Here is a 14013-nt window from a genome sequence, read left to right as displayed (position 1 = left end):
AATAAAAGGATCATCGCAGCAGTGATAATAAAAATAAGAATTTTTACTCGAACTGAAACCTATGGATTAAGTAAATCAAAGCAGATTAAGTAAAATCCATGATCATGTTTTAAACTAACAAAATGAAATTATATACCACCACGATAATACCAGGAGTTGACATTTGAAGCGACATGAAATTGCCGCGCGAAGAAGCGTGTAACGAATGAGAATGGACTTCAAACGTGTTTGGTATGAGTGCACTGTTTGTTGGCAGCAAAATTATTCGCAGGACCTATTGGCCCGTTAGAGAAAATGACGAACAAACAGAATACTTACAAAGTGGTCAGGACAAAGAACGCTTCATCATGTAGGAATTGTCAGGAATAATTATTTGACTAGAACGCGAGTTAAAATTGGGGCTAAATCGGCCACAAAGGCAGCTTTAAGGTGGAGAAATAGAAGAGGCACGGGGAAGAAAGACGCTTCCGGATCACAATGGATTGTAAGACGTGGAATGGAGGCCCAAGACGTATGGGGCTGAGACCAAGAGAGGAAAAGTGAAGGAGATGAACGAATGGGGGCTGGCCATACAGAAATCCGTGGCTCATCCAGGTTTTGGACGTGTTGCACACTCGTGGAAGAAACAATCTTGAATAAATATTCCATCTGCCTACTTCCGTGGAAAAGATATTAATTGATGTGGCTATGGATGTTGAGTAGTTTCATAACTCAATTCAAATGGTGATTCTCGCAATCATTACCACGTCAGGTTATGCCTGCAGGAAAAATTACAAATGCCACCACAGACAGGGGCAGTGCTGAAACGTCGTCAATTTTGCATCCCTTTGGTGACCGGTAGAAGGGGTGAGTGAATCGTTACTTTTTATTTTTAATACCCGGTCTAGTACAACCGGAACCCATATTTTTCTCCACTACGCGGCCTTACAATTATGCTAATCCTGAAAGTAACAGTTACCCACGGAAAAGCGCCTAAGCGTGTAATGTACTCATTCTACTACCCTATTCTACCCCCAAACTTTCCACTCTTTAATACTACATCATTATTTTCTTAGGTTATCTTTTGCGATAGGTGGTCATAAATGCCAATGTGAATTTAATTAATTCACATGTGCCCATGGATGCACCATACTCAAGTTTGGTACAATCTACCTCTCGAATAGCGCAGGTGAGTTGAACTTCTGGCGTCATAGGGCAGCGCTCATCTGTCGCGTGGCCGGATTGCGTGCACCCACTTTGAATTCTGCCCCGCAAATCACTCATAATAGTATCCCTTCAAATTTTGTCTTTTTAGCCGTAGAATATACAGCCTCCCTCCGATATTCATAATTTTTCTCCGTTCACCTTGTTTGATCCTTAATCTGGTCATACAATACATTATCCAATTGAGATATCTATCCTGCCATTACTTAATGGTATAAATGACTCCAGTAGTTGAGACCCTCCCGAGAAGAGACTCCTACGCCTATATTTATGTATTATCTCAATCTTCTACGTCAACATGTGGTTCGACTGAACTAGGAGAAACACTCTTGTGTTGTGTAGTGGTATTAGGAAATTCGAAGAATTAAACCTGGCAATGACCTCGCCAAATTAAGTAGTACCTTGAAAAGATGCCAGGACAAAACTTAATCAGGAATTACGCGGACTCCTAAATAATTATTGGCTATAATTTCCTATTAAGCATCCTAAAAAACATAAGTTTTGGATCATTAGTGTTACTTGTTATTAAAAGAAAAAATTAGCATAAATGCAGTTCAAATATTTTATTGGACAAACTAATTGATGGTATGTTCATCAGATATTAAAAACAATTATTTGATAATTAGTTTTAATGATAGATAATTCTTTAGTTTGGTCATAGATGGAGTCAGCTCAAATGCAGTGGAAGTTACTTCAGGTGTTCCCCAGGGAAGTGTTATCGAACCTATTTTATTCATAATTTACGTAAACGACATTGACTCCGTAGTCACTAGTAAGATACGTTTATTTGCCGATAAGGCAGTGGTTTACAGAGATATCCGTAATCCTGAGGGCACAGCAGCTTTGTCCGATGAGCTAAATACCATGCAACCCTGATGCAACAATTGGCAATTAGGACAAAACTTGAAAAAGAGCGCAGTGATGAATTTTTGGGAAAAGATCAATTCCCTCCCGAACACCTACTGCCTCGGGAACACCAAAATGGAATGTGCAGACTTGATAAAATACTTAGGCGTTATCCTCACTCAGGACCTTTCCTGGGTGTGACACGTACGGGGAATATGTGAACAAGCTAACAAAAATATTAGGATTTATTAGAAGAGTACTGGGTGAATGTGATGAAAAGGTCAAAGAAAAATATTATCTTTCGCAGGTTAGGCCTTATTTAGAATATGCTGCAAGTATATGGGATCCCCATGAAGTTTAACGGATTGCCGGATTGGATCGCGTGCACCGTAGAGGAGCTAGATATGTAAAACGTTGTTATGATAAACTTAGTAGCGTATTCAAAATATTAGTGCAGTTAGGCCGGGAATCACTCACGGAGCGAAGGTTACATTACAGATTAAATCTCTTGCATAAATTGGTAAGATGTCTCTTTAGCTGTGATGTTTAAAACGTATTGTGATATGTACCCCTATCATACTATATTAAGATAGATCATGTCAATAAAATTAAAGAGATACTGTGTAGAACAGATAAATTTAAGATGCCATTTTTTCCACGAACGATAAGGGATCAGAATAACATTGTCTGACCACGGTAGGGTCATATTCGAGTCAAAATTAGTCTGGTGCGTACTCACCCCCTACCACACATCCTAGTGGTGGCTTCCAAGGTACTAAAATAACTGAATAAATAACTAAATTTTGAGGAGATATGTCACGCATCCAGTTTACTTAACACCGACCTTGATTCGCAGATGTCAAGGTAAAAAGGGTAGTTAATATCCCTATACTAATCGAAGTCGGCAGTTTTTCCCGCTCACATTTGAACAAGTGATTATTTGAACCCAAAGAAAATTTTCTTCACAATGCGGAATTGAATAAACTTAGGTCCCAACAGGTTTTCTTACACTTCAAAAGTAGCGGTTGAGTGAACTTTCGACGAGCCTGAGAGGGTGTGGTCGCCCTAGTTGAGAAAAGTTTGCCCATAAGCGCTTGAGAATCAGTGTATCGTCCCAATATATTGCCGTTAATGCTCAATACATTTAAAGACTGAATAAAAGTCTATTAGAGGGTTTTCTTCCAAGTTGATTCATCTTATACGAGTTTTATCTCGAAAGACGACTGTTTTGTTGACTTACTCAGGAGCAATTGGTTGAGATCAGCAAGCCAAATTAAAGTGGGAGAAATCTCGACAGAACTTCATCCCCAACCGAGACTCCTCGGGAGCCTTCAGTCCTTAAGTACTTAAGTACGTAGACAGTAACACAATGATAGGCAGGAACTATGCGTTTTGAGAATGAATGGTTGGGATGATCTACAATTTTGGGATTGTGTGAAATGAGGGATATACATATGAATCATGGGAGATGATACAATATTGAATCAGATTTTTACTTTTAATACTTCTCTTTACGCCAGAATATATTTGAGGGTTTCTGGAATGAGGCAAATGATCATTGCTTATGAGATTGAAGTTCTATGTCTCTATGCGATGTGAGTTAGTGGTGCTTGCAGAATATCTCTATCCAAGCGCGGCGATTATATGCGTCCCCAATATGACAGCAGTCAAAATGGCTGAGCATTGACTATCTACCAACGGTTTCGTTGGCATCTAGAATTCATCCACTTTAACGCAATGCCTTCAGACGCAAAAGCGATCCGCCATCACCGACTTGTTTCTCTTAAAGGATCTCCTTCTTGGCTCCATGGAACTGACGCTTGAAATCTACCAACGAATCCCTCTTTTCCAACACAACGTACATAGGCATCCCCGGGGGAAGCAGAGGTCGACACTATGGGTCGGATTTATAAAGGGCGACTAATCTCGGAATGAAAGAAGGTGGAATCAATTTACATAACCTGAAAGGAATTATGCAAATAAGAGGAAAGGGAAACCGTATAAAATAAAATCAACTGAAGCGCACTACGAATCGATTCAGATTGGATTCCACATTCAGGTGTGTTAGGGACTAGAAATCTTGAACTCGGCCAGCTGAAGCGAGTTTTCATTCGCTTGAATTCGGTTGGGTTCGAGGACAAACGTGTGCACCAAATCCCATCTTAGATTTCAAAACATATCAAGCAATAGCCTCAGTGTTTAGATAAGAAAATAGAAGGACCAATGCGTGAGACTTTGACGGCTGCAGGATTAATAGCATGCGGCTTTTCCCCTGGTTCTCCCTCACCGCACACAATGACCGAGCCAGCCCTCATGGACATTGATTTGTGGTTCCACGACATCTTTTGTGGATCGTTGTTTTTCCAAGGTAGGAGCATCATCCCATTACGTATCGGAATATACCCAATTCGAATCTCAATGGTGATGTGATGTTACTACGGACATTTTATGAAAGTAAAAATCAACATTTTATCGTTTTGTTAACAAGAAAATCCCTTCAGAAAAAGGTACCAACGGAAATTTTGAAAATATAAATTCCATAAGCATTGATAACGTAGTTCGAGTAGAATTTATCATCATCAAATTCTACAACGGAATGCGAGAGTAAATTTTAGGAATGGACTGCGGATTTTAAAAAGCAGAAGTAAGCAGTCACATCAATGTTCTTTAAACCGTCAGTCATTTACTGATGACAACGGTATCAAATCATGCCTTTCAATAAAGTATGTCTCAGGTAAAATAATACCAACATTTAATTTCCCTTCAAAGACTAGTTGAAGTGGACGAGTATCATTGTAAAAAGAAGATTTCTAATAAAGTATTTAATTAAAAACATTGATCAAGGAACCAAGTTGAATATTGCCCCGAATTGTCTATACCTGATGAGCAGAGTATACTGAATATTAATAAATATCTTAGGTTTTGCAATGCTCATGGTGGTAATTTGGATACTTTTTGTGTGCCACTAAATAACGTGAAAACACAGATGACATTAAATGACCAATGAAAAGAAAAATAGGCAGTATTTTCAAAACAGTAATATACAGAATGGCTGTTGCACAGTTTAATGCATTCATTGCATTCGTTTTCGGTCTAAAAACGAGAGCGCCTTGAGGCAAAGCGTTTTAATTCAACTGTGAGTGATGTAACCCAGTAAAAAAGAGCAGCGATAAAAAATGTATGAAACATATTTTGCTATTTCGCCAATTCATTCGAAGAAATGAATGAATGTTGATTTAAAATTTGCGTCGATAAATAATAATTTGCGCCCACTCAATCCTCAGGAGAGACCTTGTGCAACAAACAAGCAAATATAGGTTAAAATAAATATTTCTGGATGAAAATATGATAAATTTAGCCGATAGGATATTGGTTTTACTAAATTAATTTCAATTCTATCAGTAAAAACTACTAAAGAATTCAAACTGAATAACTGCAACGTTTTTAAGAGCACAAAATTCTCAATAAAATGGTAATCTGTTTTAAACATTAAAATCGCAATAAAATACTTAGGGTAAAACATATCATCTAAGAACTGTTTGAGACGAAGATGGGCAAAATAATGAAGGCATTGAAAGAAGAATTTCGTTGGGAAAAGAAGCTTTTCCAAACCGCAGGGTGCTGACGACATGGAACTCAAGTAAAGATACAAATAAAAGTGAAAACTTTGGCATGGAGCAAAGTTTTTTATGACTTGGGAACTTGACCGTTCACTCACGAGGATAAGCGTAAATTGGAAGCCTATGAGGCATGGGGATTGAGAGGGTGGACAAATAAAACGGACAAAAATTTGAAGAAACGAAAATTGATAGGTGTGATTAAGGCAAGAAAAGTGGAAGAAGGCAACATCTAGTGCAACTGTAATTTTGAGGGTTATGATAGAGGGAAAAAAAGAAATAGGGGTGTTGGGTAAGCAAAGCTGAGGGGAGAAGAGATACGTTGAAAGGGATGATGGGAGGCAGAAAGTGCGTGAAACTGTAGAATGATTTATCGTAGTACAAAGGAGGGATGTTTGCTGTAGTGTTAGGTGGATCTTAGAAGTGTAACAGTATTAATTTCCGTCTCCATCAAAAAAAGTACATCCAATTGGTAGTTAAGTATTAATAATATAGCGTACGAGGGAGCTTAGGTAAGTAACAATAGCGAACTCTTGGCCTCTCTAAATTCACATTCAGAAAAGCAAAACACCCGGGAGAATGCTCTCAACTCTCCAGGACGAAATGTCTCCTATTCCATTGTGAAATGGGCGGAAATGAAATGTGCCTATTTTGAAGGCACGCAACCGAAGAGAAGAGGCCCACACGGGAGGGGGGTGGGGAGGAGGATGGAAGCACGTACCGGTGGCACCTGCCCCCGGCGGCGCAGTTTAAACAAACGACAAAAGGGTATTGGAGGCGGCAAGTGGCCTCCCTCGTCAACTGGTGGGGCGGGTAAGGAGGCAGAGGACACCACACCACGCACCCCTGGGCGCCCGTCGCCGAACACCTGACGCCACCCACCCACGCCGTGACGCGCGATCCGACGCACATAAACCAACACACATGCCCCCCCCCACCCTCATGACTTCCGGCGAACCCATTAATATTTGACTCTCATTAACTGCACTGGCGCCATCAAATATTTCCATCCGCCAGGGCACAGTTAGTGGGCGCAAATCGTCGTGGATCCTCGCGATAAGGTCGCCGCCCGCCCGTCTACCCCCAACCACCTCTCTCTCCTTCTCATTCTCTCACCTCTCCGCGCTGTTAACATACAGTAAATAATAATGGAGGGCTAACGGTCTAGAGGCATTATTTCATTTTGAGGTAATTCTGGACAATGTTCGCAGGTGGCGTAAACATTCACGCGGATATTTCAATGTTTATCTTTTGCTAGATAAAGCGAAACGTATTATGAATGGGATGGACTATATTCTGTATTCCTATACGTTAATAATTTAAAACTTTTGACCAGACAATTTTAAACTGGTAAAACAAGGAGGACATGTTTTTAGGGCGCTATCTCAGGTACTCTGACTACAAAGTTATTCTCATGGGTTGATACCGCTACCTGTGCGCTACGCTACCCATGACAGTTCTGTCCCTCTCTTCCTTGATAAAGGTGGTCACGACCACCGAAAATTCGAAAAATAGTGAGTCTCTTTTTTGTGGGTTTCTGTGTTTTTGTCTGTGTCCACTAGTGCTAAGTGTTATACATTATTATTCACGTCCGTGAGACTTTCAAAAAGAGTTATATATATGTATATATATGTATATATATATATATTCGGGGTATTCAAAAACTGAATCCGCAAGAATTTTGCACGATTTAAGTATTTGATACATCTATTTCATCAGCGATCATTCATGCGTATAATTAAAGGAAAAGAAAGATTGAGTACCGACAATAGTCGACAAAAGTCGAATATGCGACCACAGTATGGGATCCCTTTGAAATAGGGCATGTGAAAAAATTAGAAGCAGTGCAAAGGAAGGCTGCCAGGTACGTTTTAGGGCGACATAGGCAGACCGACAGTGTAAGTGACATGCTAGGCTCACTAGGATGGGGGTCACTAAAGAACAGACGGAAGCTGAATAGACTGTGTGCCATTTTTAAAATATTGAAAGCTGACGGAGGCTGGAAAGAACTGAACGAGAGTGTAAATAAGCCATGTTATCTCGGCAGGAATGATCACCCGCTTAAAATCAAATACATGCCCCAAAGGACAAACACCGCCAAGTTTTCGTTCCTAAATATGGGAATCAAAGAGTGGAACCAGCTGCCTGATGAACTCTTTAAGCCCTTACCCAAAAGCATTAAATCATTTAGGCGTGAATGCAAAAGGTATACATGATGGGATTGTTAAATGACACTATTTAATGACACTGTGATATGTTTTAAGAATGACTACTGTTTGTTATATCATGTCATTGCCACCCGGCTTATCGCCTAACAGCAATATATCCCAAATAAATAAATAAATAAATTGTCGAAAAGTCAAATGGAGTTAGTTGGGTTGCCTATCCCGCAGGGAGGGCTTTAATTCCTTCACCTCTGTGAACTTTCATTTCTCAGTATAAAATCTTCGGGTACGAATTATTGATGTTGAAAAAAAAAGAAATTTCCTCCAATTGATATTGAATCATATTTATGTGTAGGTGGTAATTAGGGGTGAAATATATGAAATTAAATTCCAGGGAACAAGTTTCATTCTTATTGCCTGCTAAGAAAGCATTTGGTAAAGGTCTAAACTAAACATCGTATTCCTATTCAAGTCAATTTAACAGAATCTATATGTTAATTTAATGCTTGGAAAAAGTAGAAACCATTTTCTAGTGAAGCAATACCATTTTCTACACTTGTAGTTCTACAGATTGCATTGGGTTCGGAGCATACCGTTTAATCCTAACCCGCACATTGTCGAATGCCAATACATTTCGGTGACCGAGGTACCGCTAAGAATGGCACCGACGGGTAGAGTATTCCGCTGCAGTATCGGGAAATTGGTGTCATTATTTTAGGTGATGATTCAACTGTAGATACTCGCTGAAACGCGAGAAAAACTTTGAGTCACGTAATATTCCATAGCAGCAACGCTCCTTAGTGCACCTTTGCATAGCATTAAGAGAGTTATAAATTGAATATGCATAATTGTAAATTTCCCATGAAAGGTGTTACATTAAATTAAATAAATTCTTATGGATTTTCTGCCATCATTTAGAGAGAAGAAAGGCAAATAACAAATGTAGTTTCTAATCGTCCCAGTGATTTACTAAGAGAACTTGAGCTTAAAAACTTGATTTTGTATAAATATTTTTTCTGGCAAACATTTCAATTATCATAGTGATATCAGGCACTAATTTCGCAATAGAACGAATTAAAGTTTGGGGCAATAATGATACACTACCAGAGCATATTTTTCACCATTTTATTTCGAATCATCGGAAATATATGGAATAATAAATATCGCATATGACTGCATTAAAATTTTTGTATTCACCAGCCTTTGGCACGATTTGTTTGTGGACAGAATACTTTTTACTTGATCCGTTATATTCCCATCGGTCTGAGTGGATCGTAAGGATGTCATAACAGGTTTACTGAAATTTAAAATGATAGGCCCCGACCAACATCAAAAGTCTCTTTAAAACGACTAGCAACTTAGAAATATTAGCTCAATCTCCTTCCACTTCCAAACTTCAGGGTTTTTTTCCGTATCCGTATCGAACGAAAATCTTGACTGAATCTTTTTTTCCGTTTCTCCTCCCATGCTCGCCTTGGGTCGGCAGAGGGTGATCGCGTACAAGGACTACCGCGCGCGGCAGTGCCACCTGGAGAGGATGAGCCCCGAGGAGAAGCTACCGGGGGCGGAGGAGGACGAGGTGAGCGAGGGAGAGGAACAGCGGGAGGAGGCTGAGCGAGCCGCGGAGCGTGAGGCAGAAAGGAGGCTGCACCGACAGATGGGCCTCCTGGGGCCACCTACGCCCCGCAACCGCCAGCGGAGGGCCGCCGCGGCCGGACAGTCTAAGGAGCCCATCCCCATGCAGAGGAGCAGACCCAAGACCATGTACGTGACGGAAACGGTGCTCTCCAAGTACAAGGTAAGGGACGAGAGGGGAATGAGAGAGGGGAGCCACGCGCTACACCTCGAAGTACTTTCTTTACATTAACCCTATGAAGGTATATTAGAACGAGCCTCATGGAAACTCCACGAAAATTCTCTGTATCCGTGTCGCAAAGGAGATAAGAGTAAGTAATTCGACTCACTAGTTAATTATTAATAACCGGCCAGGGCATTAGCTCATATTAAGTCCTCATTTAATTGTTGAAGCCATGGTAAGTTATCACTGATTAATAATATAAAATATTTAATAAAAATATTCGGTACATTTTCCTTTATATCGTTGCACTAGAAAATGTACCAAATATTTTTTTCTCTACAGAATTAGACATCGATAGTTATATACTTATTTAATGTGGTTTCAGCAGATAGAAATTATCTTCAACTATTTTAATGAAAAATGTCAAAGTTTTTGACCATTTTCCTACATTTAATGGGGAAAACTTGCAAAATGTTCCTAGTTATCCGTAAAGCATGCAATTGCTCTATTTATTAAATACCGAATAATTTGAAATTAAGAAATTGAGTTCTACGGCCTCACAAATTAATAAAATAAAATAAAAACTCCAACAGCCGTAATAATGTATAAGCTATAGAAGTTTTTATTTTATTTTATTAATCGCAAAATTTCATCATAGGTCATCTACCAATGAAATAAAGGTAGGTTTTGAGCGATTTCAAATAATTTTTACGTGTTATAAATAGCGAGGACTTTGGTTCCTTTATTATTTAACTTTTCGGTTATTCATTCATTCTTTCTACCCACTTTCAAACCGTTTCAAAAAGGCTATTCGCTTCCTTTCTCTTCCTCGCCCCTACCCAGCATTCTCCTTTAAATAACGGTCTTTAAGATCCCACCAAGTCTTAATATTTTATCCATAAATTTTTTTTGCTTTCAATTTTCATCTAGGAACTGCTTCTCTCCTTTCTTATACGTATGCATAGTTCGTATTCATCTTTATCTAATTTATTGTCATACATTCTTCATTTGTGTCTCATATAAATGCAATTGTAAAAAAATACAGGCAAAATATCTTACCTTCAAAGGTTTTTCGGTAAACGTGCTTAAGTTCAACACATGTTGAAAATAAACCTTTTATTTCATTACGAGAAAGACGTCCTACCTTCACTGCCATTAATTTCTAAAGAATTCTAAAGCATTTCATCGAAATTTTGTGCCCTCCATCATGAATAATGTCCCCGTCCAGCTCACGCCTTCCCAACCCACTACCATACGCCCACTTTACCTCCACGCATACTCCGAGAGGACGAGGGTTCTCTCATAACAGTTCAGAATACTACGATACACAAAGTATAGTATTGATGATATTCACAATTTGTGGACAAAAGCTGACATTGTTTCCGTTAAACCAGTTTCAAATAACCGCATTTCGACTAAACGCCCTAATTGGTACATTTTCAGATATGTTGCTGCTTCGTTACATGCTCCTGGTTACATGAAATTACCTCAAGTTATTCAAGTATTTATATAAATATCGAAAGTTTAAAAAAATTATACTCTTTTATTGCCTCATTTGGACGTAAATAAAGTTATGAGCTGGGAAAGGTAGAGGAGGAGAGTGAATTGTTCGGGGAAATCCCGAGTATGCAGGAAAGGTGAATTCGGAGCATATTGATGGGAGATGGCGTTTTGAGGACAGTGATAGAAGGGAGGACGCTAGGCAAGCGTTGAAGGGGTAGGAAAAGGATGGGAACGTTAAACGAAACGAAAGTAGAAAAAAGTATACGGAGACGAAGAACAGTTTCATGTAGTTTGGAGTGTTAGGGTATGCCTTTTTAGACGAAGCTAAGCAATGTGGCAATAACCGGTCTGGGTCCGCCAAACTAACCTTTAACGGTAGATTTCCAAATAATAATTTTTGTGCTAGGACCTATCGTTAATATGGTCATTTTTGTTTAAATTTTTCCAAAGATAATAAATTTAATAAACAACAACTGCAAACGAAATATGCATAAAAATATCTACGATTAAAAAATCGGAATGGTTGAAATTTTAAGAAACCTGGCAAGGTGAAAATATGAGCACCGTGTGAGGGTTAAGCCGAAGGTATGCGATTCTACGCTAATAGGACCAAGCTGACGGCCCTTAAAAAGAGTCCAAGGAGTCGCTCTAAAGAATTCTAAAGTTTATCGTCCCCTCAGCAAAGATAACAGCGCCCTCATTAGGGATGCTACAGACCACGTGGGGTAATGCTGATTTAAAGGATAAGGCCGCGGAGCAAGGGAGGTCAAGGCTCTTCACGCACGCATGCAATCGATCGGGTTTCATTCTGCACATTCCTGACTCGCCTCCAAATCGTGGCTTAAGTACACAGTCAACCTACCTATGAAAATGTGCAGTGTGAAAATGTATTCTGCAACAGACATTATTTTACAAGCTTAAAATAAAAAAAAACGATAAAATACTTTTCATCACCAGCTAAACTGATTTATCTGAGAAAGAGTAAGCAAGCCTACTGGAACTACCAAAATCCTTAAGATTAAAATGTATGAATATTATCAATCTCAACTCAATAACATTATCGAATGCAAATCAACTAAATGAAATGCCCTGAGAACCTTTAAAGGAGTCGCCTGCTGATAATTGCACTCTGAAATTCTCGTATCATCATCATCGTCTTAATTCTTCCTTCACTGGATGTATTCCTAATTACTGAGAATAAATCAATAATCTATTCTTTTCAATGGTGTTTAGAATTGGATTTTTAAAGAATTAAGTGGTTATTGCATAATGGCACCCGTTCCCTGATCCCACTCATTCTAACAGTTGAAAAACTTGAATTCCTGCTTCCGGTGAAAAGTGATCACACCCATCTCACACCCTTCAGATTTAATGAGGGATGAGGCATCTTGGACGCAGGAGACAGAGGCACCTGATGGCGTTAGCTCCGTGGAAGAAGTATAAAACCATAAATATTTAAAGCACTGGAATCCGCCAAAAAACTCGCTACACATTTGCCACTTTGGTGATAAAATTCTACCCTTAAGCACGCTGTTGTCCTCCCTCGATATTCTCAATCAAGAGATTAATATAACTGTATTGGTAAACATTTCATTTGGGAATTTTCCGCGTTATTATAGCGTGTATAACAAATGAATACAATGGCATCACTACGATCGGAATTTCCAGAACTAAAAACCAAGGACACCTAGGTACGAATTGATTTCACAGCGATAGCACTCAATCTGCAATACATATACTGTTTGGCCCGGCAAAATCGATTTTAACCTGGCACACATCCATTTTAACTTGGGTCACTAAATTTTGGATAGGTGTAGATCTATTAAGTTAAATTAATTTTAAAACAAACTCTGATTAGCATATGAATATCGACGCCCAAATGTATGATTGCTGGGGATTTTTACCTAATATATGATTCACGATTCTTCATCGTATCTTTAACACTTTTTTGACGTTGAAATATAGGGACGTATAAATTAAGTTAACCTTTTTTCTCATATGAACAAATAGTATAGTAATAATAGTAATAATAATTCAAAAGGTGACTATTTTAGCCCATTATTAAACAATCTAGCTCCTTTAAAAACTTGATCCATTGTTACGCCTTTAACATTTCCAATTACCGACCAGTGGTTAGGGTTCAAGTCCTGAGTGCACTCATGTCATGCACGCAAGTCCTGTCATGCTGATGGACGCGCTTGATTTATAACGATGAACGGAAAATATATTTCTTTTTGTCCATTTATTTTTCTCGACTCCTATGCGTTGGGGAATATTTCAATCCAGTATTACGACATCATCAATCAATCAGAAATCAAGTGATTCCAGTACTGACAACTCCAGTCACAGGTATTCAATGATCACGCGCACGCGAAATATTCCAACGATAGTCAAACACTTGCATTTCTATTGTTACTTTGATAATTGAGATCAACCCTGTTCTCTTCGTCCTTGTTCACGTAAATGTATGACATTCCGGAAAATGTGCACTTTTATTTAAATTTAGATTTTTTATTACATACTTCAAATAATTGAAACGTAGTTGGCTATTTAATAAATAATTGGGGATGACAAGCATTTATCGTGGTTATATACAGGTGTAGCGGTATGTGGATACATTAATAATATTAGCATATTTTAATTTAGAGGGTTCTGAGAATGCTGTCATGTTTGTTTAAATCCTCACATTTTGAGAAACGCATTGCCACAGTCAGTCGATTATTTATTTATTTAAATAGGTAATCTACCGGTTAAGGCAGGTTTTTGGATGGAAACAACTACAAAATAAATATGTTGTCCTAACAAAACACAACCCAACATCCAACTCCACACCAAGCCCTTCTTCCTTTCCGTATAATTCCTTCCTCCGTTCCTCCCGTCC

General features: G+C 38.8%; 1 protein-coding gene across 1 annotated transcript in view; it reads left to right on the top strand.

The window, feature by feature from the left end:
• LOC139685476 (uncharacterized PE-PGRS family protein PE_PGRS54-like) overlaps nt 1–14013 on the top strand; it is a 113709-nt gene that overhangs the window by 63704 nt on the left and 35992 nt on the right. Inside the window, exon 3 of the mRNA XM_071582496.1 lies at nt 9318–9629. Within this exon, the coding sequence (XP_071438597.1) occupies nt 9318–9629 (312 nt within the window). The remainder of the gene's footprint in view (nt 1–9317; nt 9630–14013) is intronic.

Source organism: Hetaerina americana, unplaced genomic scaffold, assembly GCF_022747635.1.
Source record: "Hetaerina americana unplaced genomic scaffold, ioHetAmer1.1.p SCAF_115, whole genome shotgun sequence".
In the NCBI taxonomy this organism is placed as follows: domain Eukaryota; kingdom Metazoa; phylum Arthropoda; class Insecta; order Odonata; family Calopterygidae; genus Hetaerina; species Hetaerina americana.
This window is presented reverse-complemented; position numbering and strand designations above follow the sequence as displayed.